This window comes from Capra hircus, chromosome 13 (genome assembly GCF_001704415.2).
Source record: "Capra hircus breed San Clemente chromosome 13, ASM170441v1, whole genome shotgun sequence".
NCBI lineage: Eukaryota > Metazoa > Chordata > Mammalia > Artiodactyla > Bovidae > Capra > Capra hircus.
In genome coordinates, this window is record NC_030820.1 from 39,363,633 (window position 1) to 39,376,909 (window position 13,277).

At 46.4% G+C, this 13,277-nt stretch overlaps 1 protein-coding gene across 3 annotated transcripts in view; it reads right to left on the reverse strand.

Annotated features, from left to right (window-relative positions):
• Positions 1 to 13,277, reverse strand: part of RALGAPA2 (Ral GTPase activating protein catalytic alpha subunit 2) — a 269,854-nt gene that overhangs the window by 106,097 nt on the left and 150,480 nt on the right. For all 3 annotated transcript variants that reach the window (XM_018057261.1, XM_018057259.1, XM_018057260.1), the window contains exons 27-31: positions 8,557 to 8,665; positions 6,392 to 6,502; positions 4,853 to 4,921; positions 4,457 to 4,594; positions 655 to 838 (exon numbers count right to left, since the gene is read on the reverse strand). In XM_018057261.1, coding sequence (XP_017912750.1) covers positions 655 to 838; positions 4,457 to 4,594; positions 4,853 to 4,921; positions 6,392 to 6,502; positions 8,557 to 8,665 — 611 coding nt within the window. The remainder of the gene's footprint in view (positions 1 to 654; positions 839 to 4,456; positions 4,595 to 4,852; positions 4,922 to 6,391; positions 6,503 to 8,556; positions 8,666 to 13,277) is intronic.

A 13,277-nucleotide genomic window follows, 5' to 3' on the forward strand; every position in this document is an offset into this window, starting at 1 on the left:
ACTAGTTTCACAGGCACTCAAGTGTGTGTGTGTGTGCGTGTGTGTGTGTGATTCTAGCCAATGTTATCACACATACAGATAACTCTCCCCCACATTCTGACTATATTCCAAAGCGTAGAGATGGGCTCCCATCATTGTGGGGAGAAGCGTGGTGGAGGAGGACATGCACAGCCTATGTCCTATGACAGGCCCTCTGCTGGGAGCAGAACCATCCTGCCTCCGTCTGTCTTGGTGACCCCCAGCTGGTCCCTCTCCACCAGCTCCTTGCAAAGGCTGCCCTTCCTCCCAAGTCTGACTTAGGTGCTTCTCCATGGGAAACCCGTACAGGGCTCCCACGCCACACATGATGAGTCCTTCTGCCTGATTCCTATCTCCCCATGAGATGAAAAACTCCTTGGGGACAGAAAGTGGACTGTGTGTGGGGATTTGTGCCTCCCACAGGTCCTCGAGCATATAAAACTCAACTCAGATGGGAGAAGAAAGGGGAGGACAGAGAAAGAGGAAACGAGGAAGGAAGGACTTGATATCACAGAGCACTGCAGAAACCCAGATTGTAACCACTAGCTTCTTAGAAAATAACACAGCGAGTACTCACAAACGGCTACCAATTTCCCTTCTGCTGCCCACAGCAATGAATAGCCTGAAGAGCCTTACCCTCTTCAACAGTGAGCAGGTTGCCCAGTTCTGCTGATGAATGAAATTGGACTGGCTCAGAATTCTTCACGTTCGCCAGCGGCAGGAAGGGGTCGTAATCCGAGGACGACAGGTCCGCCAGGGTCAAGGTGTAGCGGCTCTGCTGGTTGTACGTGCTTGAGCCACAAATGCAGCAGTGCAGAACCTGCGTGCACAGGAGGGAGCGTGTGCTGGGAATGCCACCCACCGCCTGCCCCCTGACGGGCTGTCAAACGACAGCAGCCCCTGGGAGGCAGGATTCCTGCTTGATAATTCCTGAGAACATCAAATCCTTTCTGTCCAAAACACCTTCTTGCTATGAACATGCTTATCGCGCTCCTATTGTATCAATGGCAAAAGGAAAGCAAAAGTCAGCAAGCGTGCTTTTTGGCACTCTATGTGGTGGTTGCACATGCCTGGTGCTGCTCCTGTCCATGGAGGCACGAGAGAGGTGACGACGAGGCACGCAATGGGCCACAGGTGCCCCACCACCCACAGTGGCAATCAGAATGAAAGCCATCAGCAGAAACCGCTGACCTAGTGCATACACGTTCACGGATTTGAATCCGTGTAACTCATGACACTAGGACTTGGAAGGGCCAATCTGATACGCTTTTTAAAAGGTATAACTGATGAAGTAAATCTAACACAAATTCTAAAAGTATCCTTACTTTCTAAAGATGAGTTTCCTGAAAGCTCACTGGTCGTTTACAAACTGCCAATGACTGAAGCTGACGCCGTGCCCACAACCGTCTTGAGGATGTCAATGTGTATAGGTGAGCTAATTGCTATACTAAAGTTTCCTTTCTGATCATAAATGTAAAAAACTGAGTTTTAAGAAGATGAAGGTGATGCTTTTAAAAACTAAGGAAAGATTGCTTTTAGATGATGAACTCTGAGGTTGGGCTGGATGTGTCTCGATTCAGTTCCTTCCAATTGTGTTGCCTCCTGGGGACTGGAGGAGGCTGGCGGTAACTGCAACTTTTGTCCATGGCTACAAAGGATCAAGACCAGCAGGGGACGCCCACCCGAATATGCCCTCTTCCTAGCCAAAGAACAGTACAGGAAAATGAGGGTAGCGCCCTTGTTAATATAAAAAATTTGAGCTTCTGTCATCGAAAGAACTAATTTCTATTAGTCAGATGCCATCAATGTATGAAATACAAATGATTAATAAAACCACAACATGATATCACTGCCTACCTAGCAGAGACAAAGTGTCAGCCAGGGTGTGGAACAGCTGCAGTTCTCAGCACAGTCACCCTGGAAAATTACGTTGTGTTCACTCCTAACGCACAACACACGAGTTCCAGCAACTCCATCACTAGGTGTATATCCACCAGAAAGGCATACATATGTGAACCAGAAGGACACACTGGGCGATTCTGTAAAGTATAAAGTCCAACAGCCAAAAACAAGTGTCTGCTGTGACAAGACAGTGGTCACCCCCAGGTCTGTGTGGGGGCTACATGCACGGGGGCTCCTGGAATGCCAGGATGCTCCATTTCTAGAGTTGGGAGCCCATTTCACAGGTGTGCCCACTTGGTGAAACTCCAAAATTCACTTAGAATTGATGGATGCAGTTTTTTGGATGCATAGGATACTTCAGTGGAAAAAGTTTCCTTAAAAAAAGAAAAAAGTAAAGGATTATCAAGTAAATTTATTTATCACATTAACTATAAAGTGATTTTTATGTTGGTGAAGCATTTTGAGAGAGACGTTTTAAGAAAAGGAATGCTAAACATGAATTTAAATGACTGCAGCTACTTTAGTGGCTTAAGCCAAGCCTCGTCTAGGTTTATAAGTCATAGTGATGACAGAAATATCTGCTTCATCTGAACATAGTTACTAAAATCCTTGACCATTCAAGAAACCATTTAAAAGTACAAAATACTTTTTTAGCAGAATTTCAACCATGGTTAAGTGGCTTTTTCGGTTTTAACTGAATGCATTTTAAAATAAGGCAACAAAGCAATCTGTTAATGACTTAAGAAATCTTCATTTTTTGACGTGGGCCATTTTTTTAAAAAGTCTTTATTGAATTTGTTATATTGCTATAAAATTTGTTATATTTGTTTTATGGGTTTGTTTGTTTCTTTGGCGCCTAAGGCAGGAGGCATCTTAGCTCCCCAGAACAGGGATTGAACCTGCACCCTCTGCATTGAGAGGCAAAGTCTTAACCACTGGACTGCCAGGGAAATGCCTAGAAATTTTTTTTTAATTTTTATTTTTACTTTATTTTACTTTACAATACTGCATTGGTTTTTGCCATACATTGACATGAATCCACCACGGGTGTACATGAGTTCCCAATCCTGAACCCCTCTCCCAGCTCCCACCCCATATCATCTCTCTGGATCATCCCCTTGCAACAGCCCCAAGCATCTTTTTAAAAATTATTTTTAAGTTTAATTACTACAAAAATAAGCAAAGGAATTGCCCCTACCTCACAGTAATTATTCAATGGTTTGTGTGTGTGCGTGCTAAGTCATTTCAGTCATGTCCAACTCTTTTTGACCCCATGGACTATGGCCCACCAGGCTCCTCTGTCGATGGGATTCTCCAGACAAAGAATACTGGAGTGGGTTGCCATACCCTCCTCCAGGGGATCTTCTTGACCCAGGGACTGAACCTGTATTTCTGAGGTCCCTTGCACTGGCAGGCGAGTTCTTTACCATTAGCGCCACCTGGGGAGCCCTATGCAATGGACACACAAGTGATAGATGGATGGATATAATAGACAGATAGATAAGGCTTCCGCAGGGAGGGCTGTAAGGCCTGTTTGGAAGGATGGTGCTAAGGGTCCAGAGTAAACACCACACCTAGTCAGTGGCAGGGGGTGAAATTCCAATGTCTTAGGTATTATAAAAATGATGATGCTGATTAATTTGATGTAATATACTGTATTGCCTTAATTTATTTCTGAAGATCTTTGAAAGCAAAGAGAAGACTGGGATTCTTGTACTTTTTCTTCCTCTGATAAAGAAATTTTGGCTAACTAAGGATGTAGATATTCCTACAATAAAGATTCTTTTCAAAACGAAGCAGGTATGGACCATGTTCCATGAACACTGGGGGAGTCTGAGCAAACTGCAGTTGTTTAACGCTGACAGTCAGGTAAAATGCCTGCACTGTGCCTGGGATAATCACTGTCTGTCTGCTAAGATGTTTCAGTCGTGTCTGACTCTTTGCGACACTATAGACTGCAGTTTGCCAGGCTCCTCTGTCCATGTGATTCTCCAGGCAAGAATACTGGAGCGAGTAGCCATGCCCTCCTCCAGGGAATCTTCCCGATCCAGGGATCGAATCCAGGTCTCCTGCACTGCAGGCAGATTCTTTACTGTCTGAGCCACCAGGGAAGCCCAGGTAATCATGGCTTCTCTGTAATTACAATTATTCTGTGAACACTCCTGAAGTCATTCACTTCTTTTAAAATGTTGACGCCCCATAAATCCTTGTCCAAAGGGCACAAATAAGTACAGGAATGCCTAAGAAGGGCCAACCCATTAGAAAAGACCCTGATGCTGGGAAAGATTGAAGACAGGAGGAGAAGGGGACAACAGAGGAAGAGATGGTAGGATGGCATCACCAACTCGATGGACATGAGTTTGAGCAAACTCCAGGAGTTGGTGAAGGACAGGGAAGCCTGCCGTGCTGCAGTCAGTGGGGTCGCAAAGAGTCGGACATGACTGAGCAACTGAACAACAGCAACCTGTTTGGAGGACTGTCTGAGGCTCCAGTCCAGACCTTGTACCCCAAGGCCCAGGGTGGAGGGGGGACTCACCCTGTAGATGTAATCCAGCAAGGGGGCCCGGGCTGGGGGCTGCTCGTCCAGGGCCGCCGTGGACACGGGGTGGAGGAGGGTGCCCGCTGGCAGCGCCATGCACCAGTCCAGGAGGCAGAGCAACAGGGACACGAGGAACTGGAGGAGGAAGCAGATCAGAGCCTCAGCCTACAGCCTCGCAGACTCCACCACTGTGTGCTGTTATAGGAAACAGAACCTTCCAGCACCACAGCCATTCTTCAGAGACACAGGGGTGAAGGAGGCTTTCACAGAGAGAGGCCAGGGCCAGTCCGAACAGGGGAGGTTATAAAGCCCTGCGTGTGACAGCATCTGCCACCTGAGTCATGTCTTTAAAAAAACAAATCCTGGGCAGAACCTAGCAGATGGGCCACTTACCTTCTTGTCTGTCTCCACCGAGGAGTACTCTGCACTTGGTAACAGAAAAGCGATTGTGGCCACGAGGATCTGCAGAGAAGACAAATTCCCGATCAGATAGACCATGGTACCGTCCTGGGAGCCGCCAGGCAAGAGGTCCGGGATGGCCTTGCCACCACACCCAGCCAGGGGGCCAGCTCCTGGAGGAAGGTGACACAGGTCAAGAGTCACCTCGGTGATCTGCACAGCCTGAAGACCAGAGAGGGCGATGGCCACAATTGTCTCCCCACTCTGCTGGCGGGGAGATCGGGGCCCAGAGGAAGGGGTGGTTTTGTCTGTGGTCACACCATTTCCAGCATCAGCCTCCACCCTTCTGGTGATGAAAGCAGTGAATACTTCCAAAGGTAATTATGAACATGCACCCATTTACTTTTCTTATAACACACCCCAGGTCTCCCCTGACCTGGGGTGCCAGGGTAAGTGAGTGAAAGTCGTTCAGTCGTGTCCAACTCTTTGTGATCCCATGGACTGTACAGTCTATGGGATTCTCCAGGCCAGAATACTGGAGTGGGTAGCCTTTCCCTTCTCCAGGGGATCTTCCCAACCCAGGGATCAAACCCAGGTCTTTCGCCTTGCAGGCAGATTCTTTATCAGCTGAGCCACGGTAGTAGCATCTATTTCATTCTCAAAGGCATCCCCATTTAGGTGATAAATTACATGGTTGTTCTAAAGCCCAACTTTACATATGGCAGCATCTCACATTCCTAAAATCCAAAGCTCTGTTTCACTCTGGGTCCCCTGAGGTTGAAGATCACCTGTGATTTCTGACGTATCTGAGAGAACAAAGTGACCTCATGGGTGACATTTGTTCAGGGTTAAGAAAAAGTAAATCACCTTACTTCCTCTCTCCACTGGGTGTGTATGGAACAAGGGCTTGTTTAAAGAAGGGATGAGCCTTAGCACCCAGCTCCTTCAGGGTGAGGATACCTACTTCCTGCAAGATAGCACCCTCTCATGCCACCAACCTCCAGGGTGTCATTGTTGAAGGCATTCTTCCTGTTCCTTCTGCCCCTCTCCTCCACCAATGACCCACTCCCCGCACCCCACCCCAAGGGTACGACAGTGGTAAGCTCATTACAGCTGGGCAATCATGCTGGTGGCAGAACGCACAGCCCAGGCCTTCACTCTGGGAAAGCCCCCCTCCCCCAGCCCCCGCACACAGGGCATCACGACCAGCTGCCTACTCCTTGTTGGCACCATCCAAATTACTCTGGATGAATGAAGCCCAGTCGACAAAAGGTCTCTTTGTTGTGGTCGTGTCTGCCTTTCAAACTCCCAAAGTGTGAGCCTGCCCTGGAACACTGGTGGCTTCTTACTCGGTGCCTGAAATCGCAGCTGAGAAGGGCCAGCGTAATTTACTCTGAAAATGGGTGGCTCACATGGCAGTTTAACAGTCGGTGCTCCAACAATTATTGGAGAATCTAGAATTCATTAAATATCAAATGTAATAAAAAGAGGAAACGCTGCTGTCTGAGTATTATGGTGGAAGAAAAGACTTACTTCTGCAATCTTCCGAGGCAGGGAGGTTTCAAACATCTGAAGCTTTTCCCAGTAGGAGACTAGCAGCTGAAGCACGTCACAGGCTACCTGGGCCACAGTTTTGTTAGGAAACTAGAAAAGGAAACAAAACCCCACACTAAATAACCTCACTTCACATGTGCGGCATTCCTAAAGGAGGACACGACAAGGATTTCTTTTCAGTTCCCTCTGAGGGCCCATGTCCTTGTTCTGCATTAAATATCTGAAAAGTGTATCTTATCACCAGTTTGTACATGGTCACCACCCTGTTAACTGCCTTCTGTCTACACAGAGTTGTGTTAATCTACATAACACTCTGCAGAAACATTTAATCATTTGGAAATTACAACCACAAATTCAACTGTCTTATCCAGATCACACAAACGATAGTTTTGACGACTGGAGGAAATTGAAATGTAGTACGTTATTGAGTAGCCCCGGTGTGCTGAACCTCTTACAAGAATTTTTCTCATTTTCACCTTGATAACTCTTCATTAACAACTCCATAAGGTGGATGTTATCTTCATTTTACACTTGGAGAAACAAGGATTGATCAAAAGGCTTTCCATCCTGTGAAATTAAGCTTAACCTGCACAGATAGCATTCTAAGAAATGTGAAAAATGTGGAACTAGGAGGACGTAATTCAAAGTTATGGCAAATTCAATTATTGAGTCTGTTTTCTGTGTCTGGCAGGTGTCCACAGTTCTCCGGGTATCTCAGTCTCTCAGGAGATGGCAGGGTGGAGGGGCAATTCCCGCAGGGCCCATGGGCTGGGGGTGCATGGGAGGTATGAGGACCCCTACTGCTCCTTCCCTGGTCAGACCCTGGGCGGCACTGTAGCCACACCCCATGAGCCAGGACAGAAGGTTCGTCACTAAATCTGTGTCCTGTCCAGGGAGACCTTTAGATTTGCCTCTCAGCTACTTCCATGCCAGGAGTGCCCGGCTGCACAAAGCAGACATCAGCTGATCAGAGGGCCACAGAAATAACCAGAGAAGTCAAGCACCTCAGTGACGAAGCACAGGATGAGAAGGGAAAGGTGATTAGTTCAGCTTCCGCACAACAGGTACTGACTGCCCTCTCCTGACAGGCACAAGGAAACTTGGTGGAGAGCACCTGGCCCCAAGGGGCTCCATGGCCTCCTCTGGCCACCCAGGCCTCCCGCCAGCTGACCCTTAGGGCCCCTGTCCGCTCCTCAGACACTCTGGCTTATTTCTGCCCCAGGGCCTTTGCACCTGCTCCTTGCTCTGTCCAGACACTGGGCCCCCAGGTCTGCATTCGGCAGGTGCTGCCATGGCTTGCAGGTCACAGCCAGAGATGTCATCTCCCCACGAGGCCACCAGGCCCACCCCCTCCAGCTCTTCTGCTTCCTCTTCCTCCCCCGGTGAAACTTCCATACGGCCTTAAGGGCTGAGAGCCAATTCTTTCTGTGTGTTTGCTGGTCCTGTGTGTTTATCTTCCTGCATCCTGTTCTCCATCATATTCCTAATGCCCCACACAACGGAACATGGGGAGAGTGGGCCCCGGGGCAGCCCCGTTGCCTCCCACTAGGCAAGTCACACGGTGGAAACACAAGGCAGGCGTGGCTCTGTCATCTCAGCCAGAGACAGACAAGGTGACGACGGTGAAGTGAGGGACACAGCAGACAAGACGAGCTAAGAATGCAGAGAGGTGTGAGAGAAGGGGGGTGGACAGCAGAGAGAAGCCACTGAGGGGTGCTCTGCTGAGCTGAGCAGGGACAAGCAGGACAGTTTCCCTCCAGGTGGCGGGCCCAGGATGTCAGGCACTAAGGCTACAGGGGCCTTTGAGGGGGATGGTGTCACCAGCAGGCGGAGGGCGGTAGGACATGAGGATGAAATACATCCCTGACCCTCTCATCAGCACGTGATCACAGGTGCCAACCCTGGGCCCGTTTCCCCAAAGCTCAGGCGGCGGATGGCCAGAAGGCAGCCACCTCAGGGGAAGCAGCCGTTGGCAGCGCCGCCCGGGACCCTCACAGAATGTTCCACGTGGCTTTCAGAGAAAGAATTTTTGCATCAAAACCCTCTGTAACATAGGGGGAAATAGGGATGGTGCTAATTCAACCTACACCAGGTTGACTATCTGAGACACTCGATGTCAAATACACATGATGAACTGGAAGTACCTTCAAAGTGACACCAATGACGTTGACGGCCTCTTGCAGCTGAGGGTGGCTCGTGCCCTGTGCCAGCTCCTCACAGATCCAGATCCCGAGGGAGCAGATGGCAATGCACCTTTTGGAGAAGACAGAAAAGGAAGAAATCCCTTGTGAAGAGATGCATTTTCTTGGTATTTGTCAATGACAAGATATTTTAAACCTTGTTTACAAAGTCAGGAAAGTTGTAGCTACATTAACAAAAGGTCTTCTTGAGAAAAAGAGATAAAGTACCCTCAACAGACTGGTTTTCTGGTTAGTAATTACTTAATGAAATACATGGTGTATTTTCTGTGAATTGTCACAGCGCATGTACTACTTATTTTTGCTGAAACTAATTTTTGTATCACATTTTGTTGTTTCAGGATATTTTTGAGGAAGAATCAAAAACATGAATCTTAGAAAACTGTTGGAAATTGAGTTTATAATTGCTTTCCATACAGTAAAATACACAACACCTACCACAAACAGGAGACAAATCCTGTATTTCATTGTAAAGAATACCTGAGTACAACTTTCAAAGTTAAGTTTCACTGTTACTTCTTTTAAACAATGTGTTAAGACACTATATTCTTTAAGTTGCATAGTCCTTTAAAAAATTACCTTTTTCAATTATAAACAAGATTGGGCAATAATTCTCTTTGGAATTGATACCGGCCACTCTCTTGGGTGCCCAGGAGGCCTACAACTCTTTCAGGGCTTCCTTGGTGGCTCAGAGGTTAAAGCATCTGCCTGCAATGTGGGAGACCTGGGTTTGCCTGCAATGTGGGAGACCTGGGTTTGATCCCTGGGTGGGGAAGATCCCTGGAGAAGGAAATGGCAACCCACTCCAGTATTCTTGCCTGGAGAATCCCCTGGGCAGAGTTGGACACGAGCGACTTCACTTTCACTTTTACTATCTTTTACAATGATCGAAAAGTCAGATTTCTCTTAGTGTTTCCTGAAGGCACATATATGAAATTTAAATGCTTGCGCCAACCCTCCCCCCACCAACCTGCTCACTTTCTGAACAAAAAGGGGCTCCAAACCTCTATTTGGAACCAGAAGCTTGCTGTAATGTGTGTTTGCTGCTCTCTGTAGTAAAAGGCCACACCCAGTGCCAATCAAATCGGACACAGGGCCTGGCCCTGCATACTGAGTGCTCTTGTGTGCTCAACATAATTCAGCAATTAAAATCCATCTATGCTGAGGTTTTAAACCACTGCACTTCACTAGCTTCTCACCTCTTCTGATCAGAATGGACTAAGTGCTTCAGAACAAATGAATTAAAATGCCCCTTGACAAACATGTCACCTTCTACCACTGGGTAAAAGCTGTGCTTTCCCATTGGTTACAAGGTGCGTGCTGGGCCTTTCTTATTTCTCAGGTGCCAGCGTTAGACAGGAGCGCCACGCTTTCCTGACGGTCTAGAACTGTCTACATTTCTTTCTCCTCTTGCTCTAATCCCTACACCTATTCTCCGTCTAGAAACTGTACTTTGCATCTCACTCTGCAGCCTTCCCCAGGTAGTCTACATTCTACCCCAAGCCTCTTTACCTTCCCTCGGCCTAACTCAGACTCTGATAGTTCAACTCCCTACAACCTGTACAACTTGGAATCATGCCCCACATCATATTGCTACCATTTTAAGAGCTGTTCTTCCTCTGCATGCATGTGTGTACATATATGTGTGTGTGTGTATTCTTTTTTTTTATGACCCATTAACCTACTTGTTAAATGTAATTTGATAAGAGCAGAGCTCTCTCATTTCTAGGAACATCTGCATTTCTCTGTAACTATTAGCCTTGCACCATGGAGAACACAGTGACCCGTAAAATGGTTTTATAACCTAAGCGACACTCACCTGCCTTGAGTTCTAAGCCACACTCATTTTAAACAGCTCTTTCTGATCTTTTCTTGCTTTGAGATCCATCATTTAACATCCTTATTTAGCATCTTCCTATTCTTTTACACTCGTAGTGACTCCGCATGTTCTCTGTATCCTGAGGATGTCCTTTGTGATTGTGAAGGTTTGTCTACCAAGACTTTTTTTAAGCTAACGGCAGTATCATCTTACTCACAATCTGTATTCCAATACACTCTCTTAATACTGTTGCTGTCATGCCATCTCATCCCACTCCAATTTATATAATGAAACTCCTTACTATTTTTCTTAACTTTTCTGAATTACTATCACCCACAATTACAACTATATTCTCTCTTAATTCTCCTCTGTTTATTTGAAATCTTGCTCATATTTTTAGTTTGCTTCCTTCTCTACGTTTATATGGCTCTAATTTCACTGCCTAACTCCTTTTACACACAACTAAGAAAGAGGAGATCCAACCAGTCCATTCTGAAGGAGATCAACCCTGGGATTTCCTTGGAAGGAATGATGCTGAAGCTGAAACTCCAGTACTTTGGCTATCTCATGTGAAGAGTTGACTCATTGGAAAAGACTCTGATGCTGGGGGGGATTGGGGACAGGAGGAGAAGGGGACAACAGAGGATGAGATGGCTGGATGGCATCACCGACTCGATGGACATGAGTCTGAGTGAACTCCGGGAGTTGGTGATGGACAGGGAGGCCTGGTGTGCTGCGATTCATGGGGTCGCAAAGAGTCGGACATGACTGAGCGACTGAACTGAACTGAACTGAAGAAAGACTGGAGGTGGCAAGAGTGAATATCGACATTTTAGGAATCAGTGAACTAAAATGGACTGGAATGGGTGAATTTAACTCAGATGACCATTATATCTACTACTGTGGGCAAGAATCCCTTAGAAGAAATGGAGTAGCCATGCTGCTGCTGCTGCTAAGTCGCTTCAGCCGTGTCCGACCCTGTGCGACCCCACAGACGGCAGCCCACCAGGCTTCACTGTCCCTCGGATTCTCCAGGCAAGAACACTGGAGTGGGTTGCCATTTCCTACTCCAATGCATGAAACTGAAAAGTGAAAGTGAAGTTGCTCAGTCGTGTCTGACTCTAGCGACCCTATGGACTGCAGCCTACCAGGCTCCTCCGTCCACGGGATTTTCCAGGCAAAAGTACTGGAGTGGGGTGCCAACAGTCAACAAAATGGTCCGAAAGGCAGTACTTGGATGCAATGTCAAAAACGACAGAATGATCTCTGTTTGTTTCCAAGGTAAACCATTCAACATCACAGTAATCCAAGTCTACAGCCCAACCAGTAATGCTGAAGAAGCTGAAGTTGAAAAGTTCTATGAAGACCTACAAGATCTTCTAGAACTAACACTCCAAAAAGATGTCCTTTTCATTATAGGGGACTACAATGCAAAAGTAGTAAGTCAAGCGACACTTGGAGTAACAGGCAAATTTGATCTTGGAGTACAAAATGAAGCAGGGCAAAGGCTAACAGGGTTTTGCCAAGAGAACGCACTGGTCATTGCAAACACCCTTTTCCAACAACAAAAGAGAAGACTCTACACATGGACATCACCAGATGGCCAACACCAAAATCAGACTGATTATATGCTTTGCAGCCAAAAATGGAGAAGCTCTATACAGTCAGCAAAAACAAGACTGGGAGCCGACTGTGGCTCAGATCATGAACTCCTTATTGCCAAATTCAGACTTAAATTGAAGAAAGCAGAGAAAACCATTAGACCATTCAGGTGTGACCTAAATCAAATCCCTTATAATTATACAGTGGAAGTGGGAAACAGATTCAAGGGATTAGATCTGATAGAGTGCCTGAAGAAGTCTGGACGGAGGTTCATGACACTGTACAGGAGGCAGTGATCAAGACCATCCCCAAGAAAAACAAATGTAAAAAGGCAAAAGGTTGTCTGAGAAGGCCTTACAAATAACTGAGAAAAGAAGAGAAGCAAAAAGCAAAGGAGAAAAGGAAAGATATACCCTTTTGAATGGAGAGTTCCAGAGAACAGCAAGAAGAGGTAAGAAAGTCTTCTTCAGTGATCAATAGAAAGAAACAGAGGAAAACAACAGAATGGGAAAGACTAGAGATCTCTTCAAGAAAATTAGAGATACCAAAGAAACATTTCATGCAAAGATGGGCTCAATAAAGGACAGAAATGATATGGACCTAACAGAAGCAGAAGATATTAAGAAGAGGAGGCAAGAATACACAGAAGAACTAAACAAAAAAGATCTTCATGACACAGATAACCATGATGGTGTGATCAGTCACCTAGAGCCAGACATCGTGGAATGTGAAATCAAGTGGACCTTAGGAAGCATCACTACAAACAAAGCTAGTGGAGGTGATGGAATTTCAGTTGAGCTATTTCAAATCCTAAAAGCTGATGCTGTGAAAGTGCTGCACTCAATATGCCAGCAAATTTGAAAAACTCAGCAGTGGCCACAGGACTGGAAAAGGTCAGTTTTCATTTCAATCCCAAAGAAAAGCAATGCCAAAGAATGTTTACACTACTGCACAATTGCACTCATCTCACATTCTAGAAAGCAATGCTCAAAATTCTCCAAGCCAGGCTTCAACAGTACAAGAACTGTGAACTTCCAGATGTTCAAGCTGGATTTAGAAAAGGCAGAGGAACCAGAGATCAAATTGCCAACATCCGTCAGATCATCGAAAAAGCAGAAGAGTTCCAGAAAAACATCTTCTGCTTTATTGACTATGCCAAAACCTTTGACTGTGTGAATCACAACAAACTGGAAAATTTTTCAAGAGATGGGAATACCAGACCACCTGACCTGCCTCCTGAGCAATC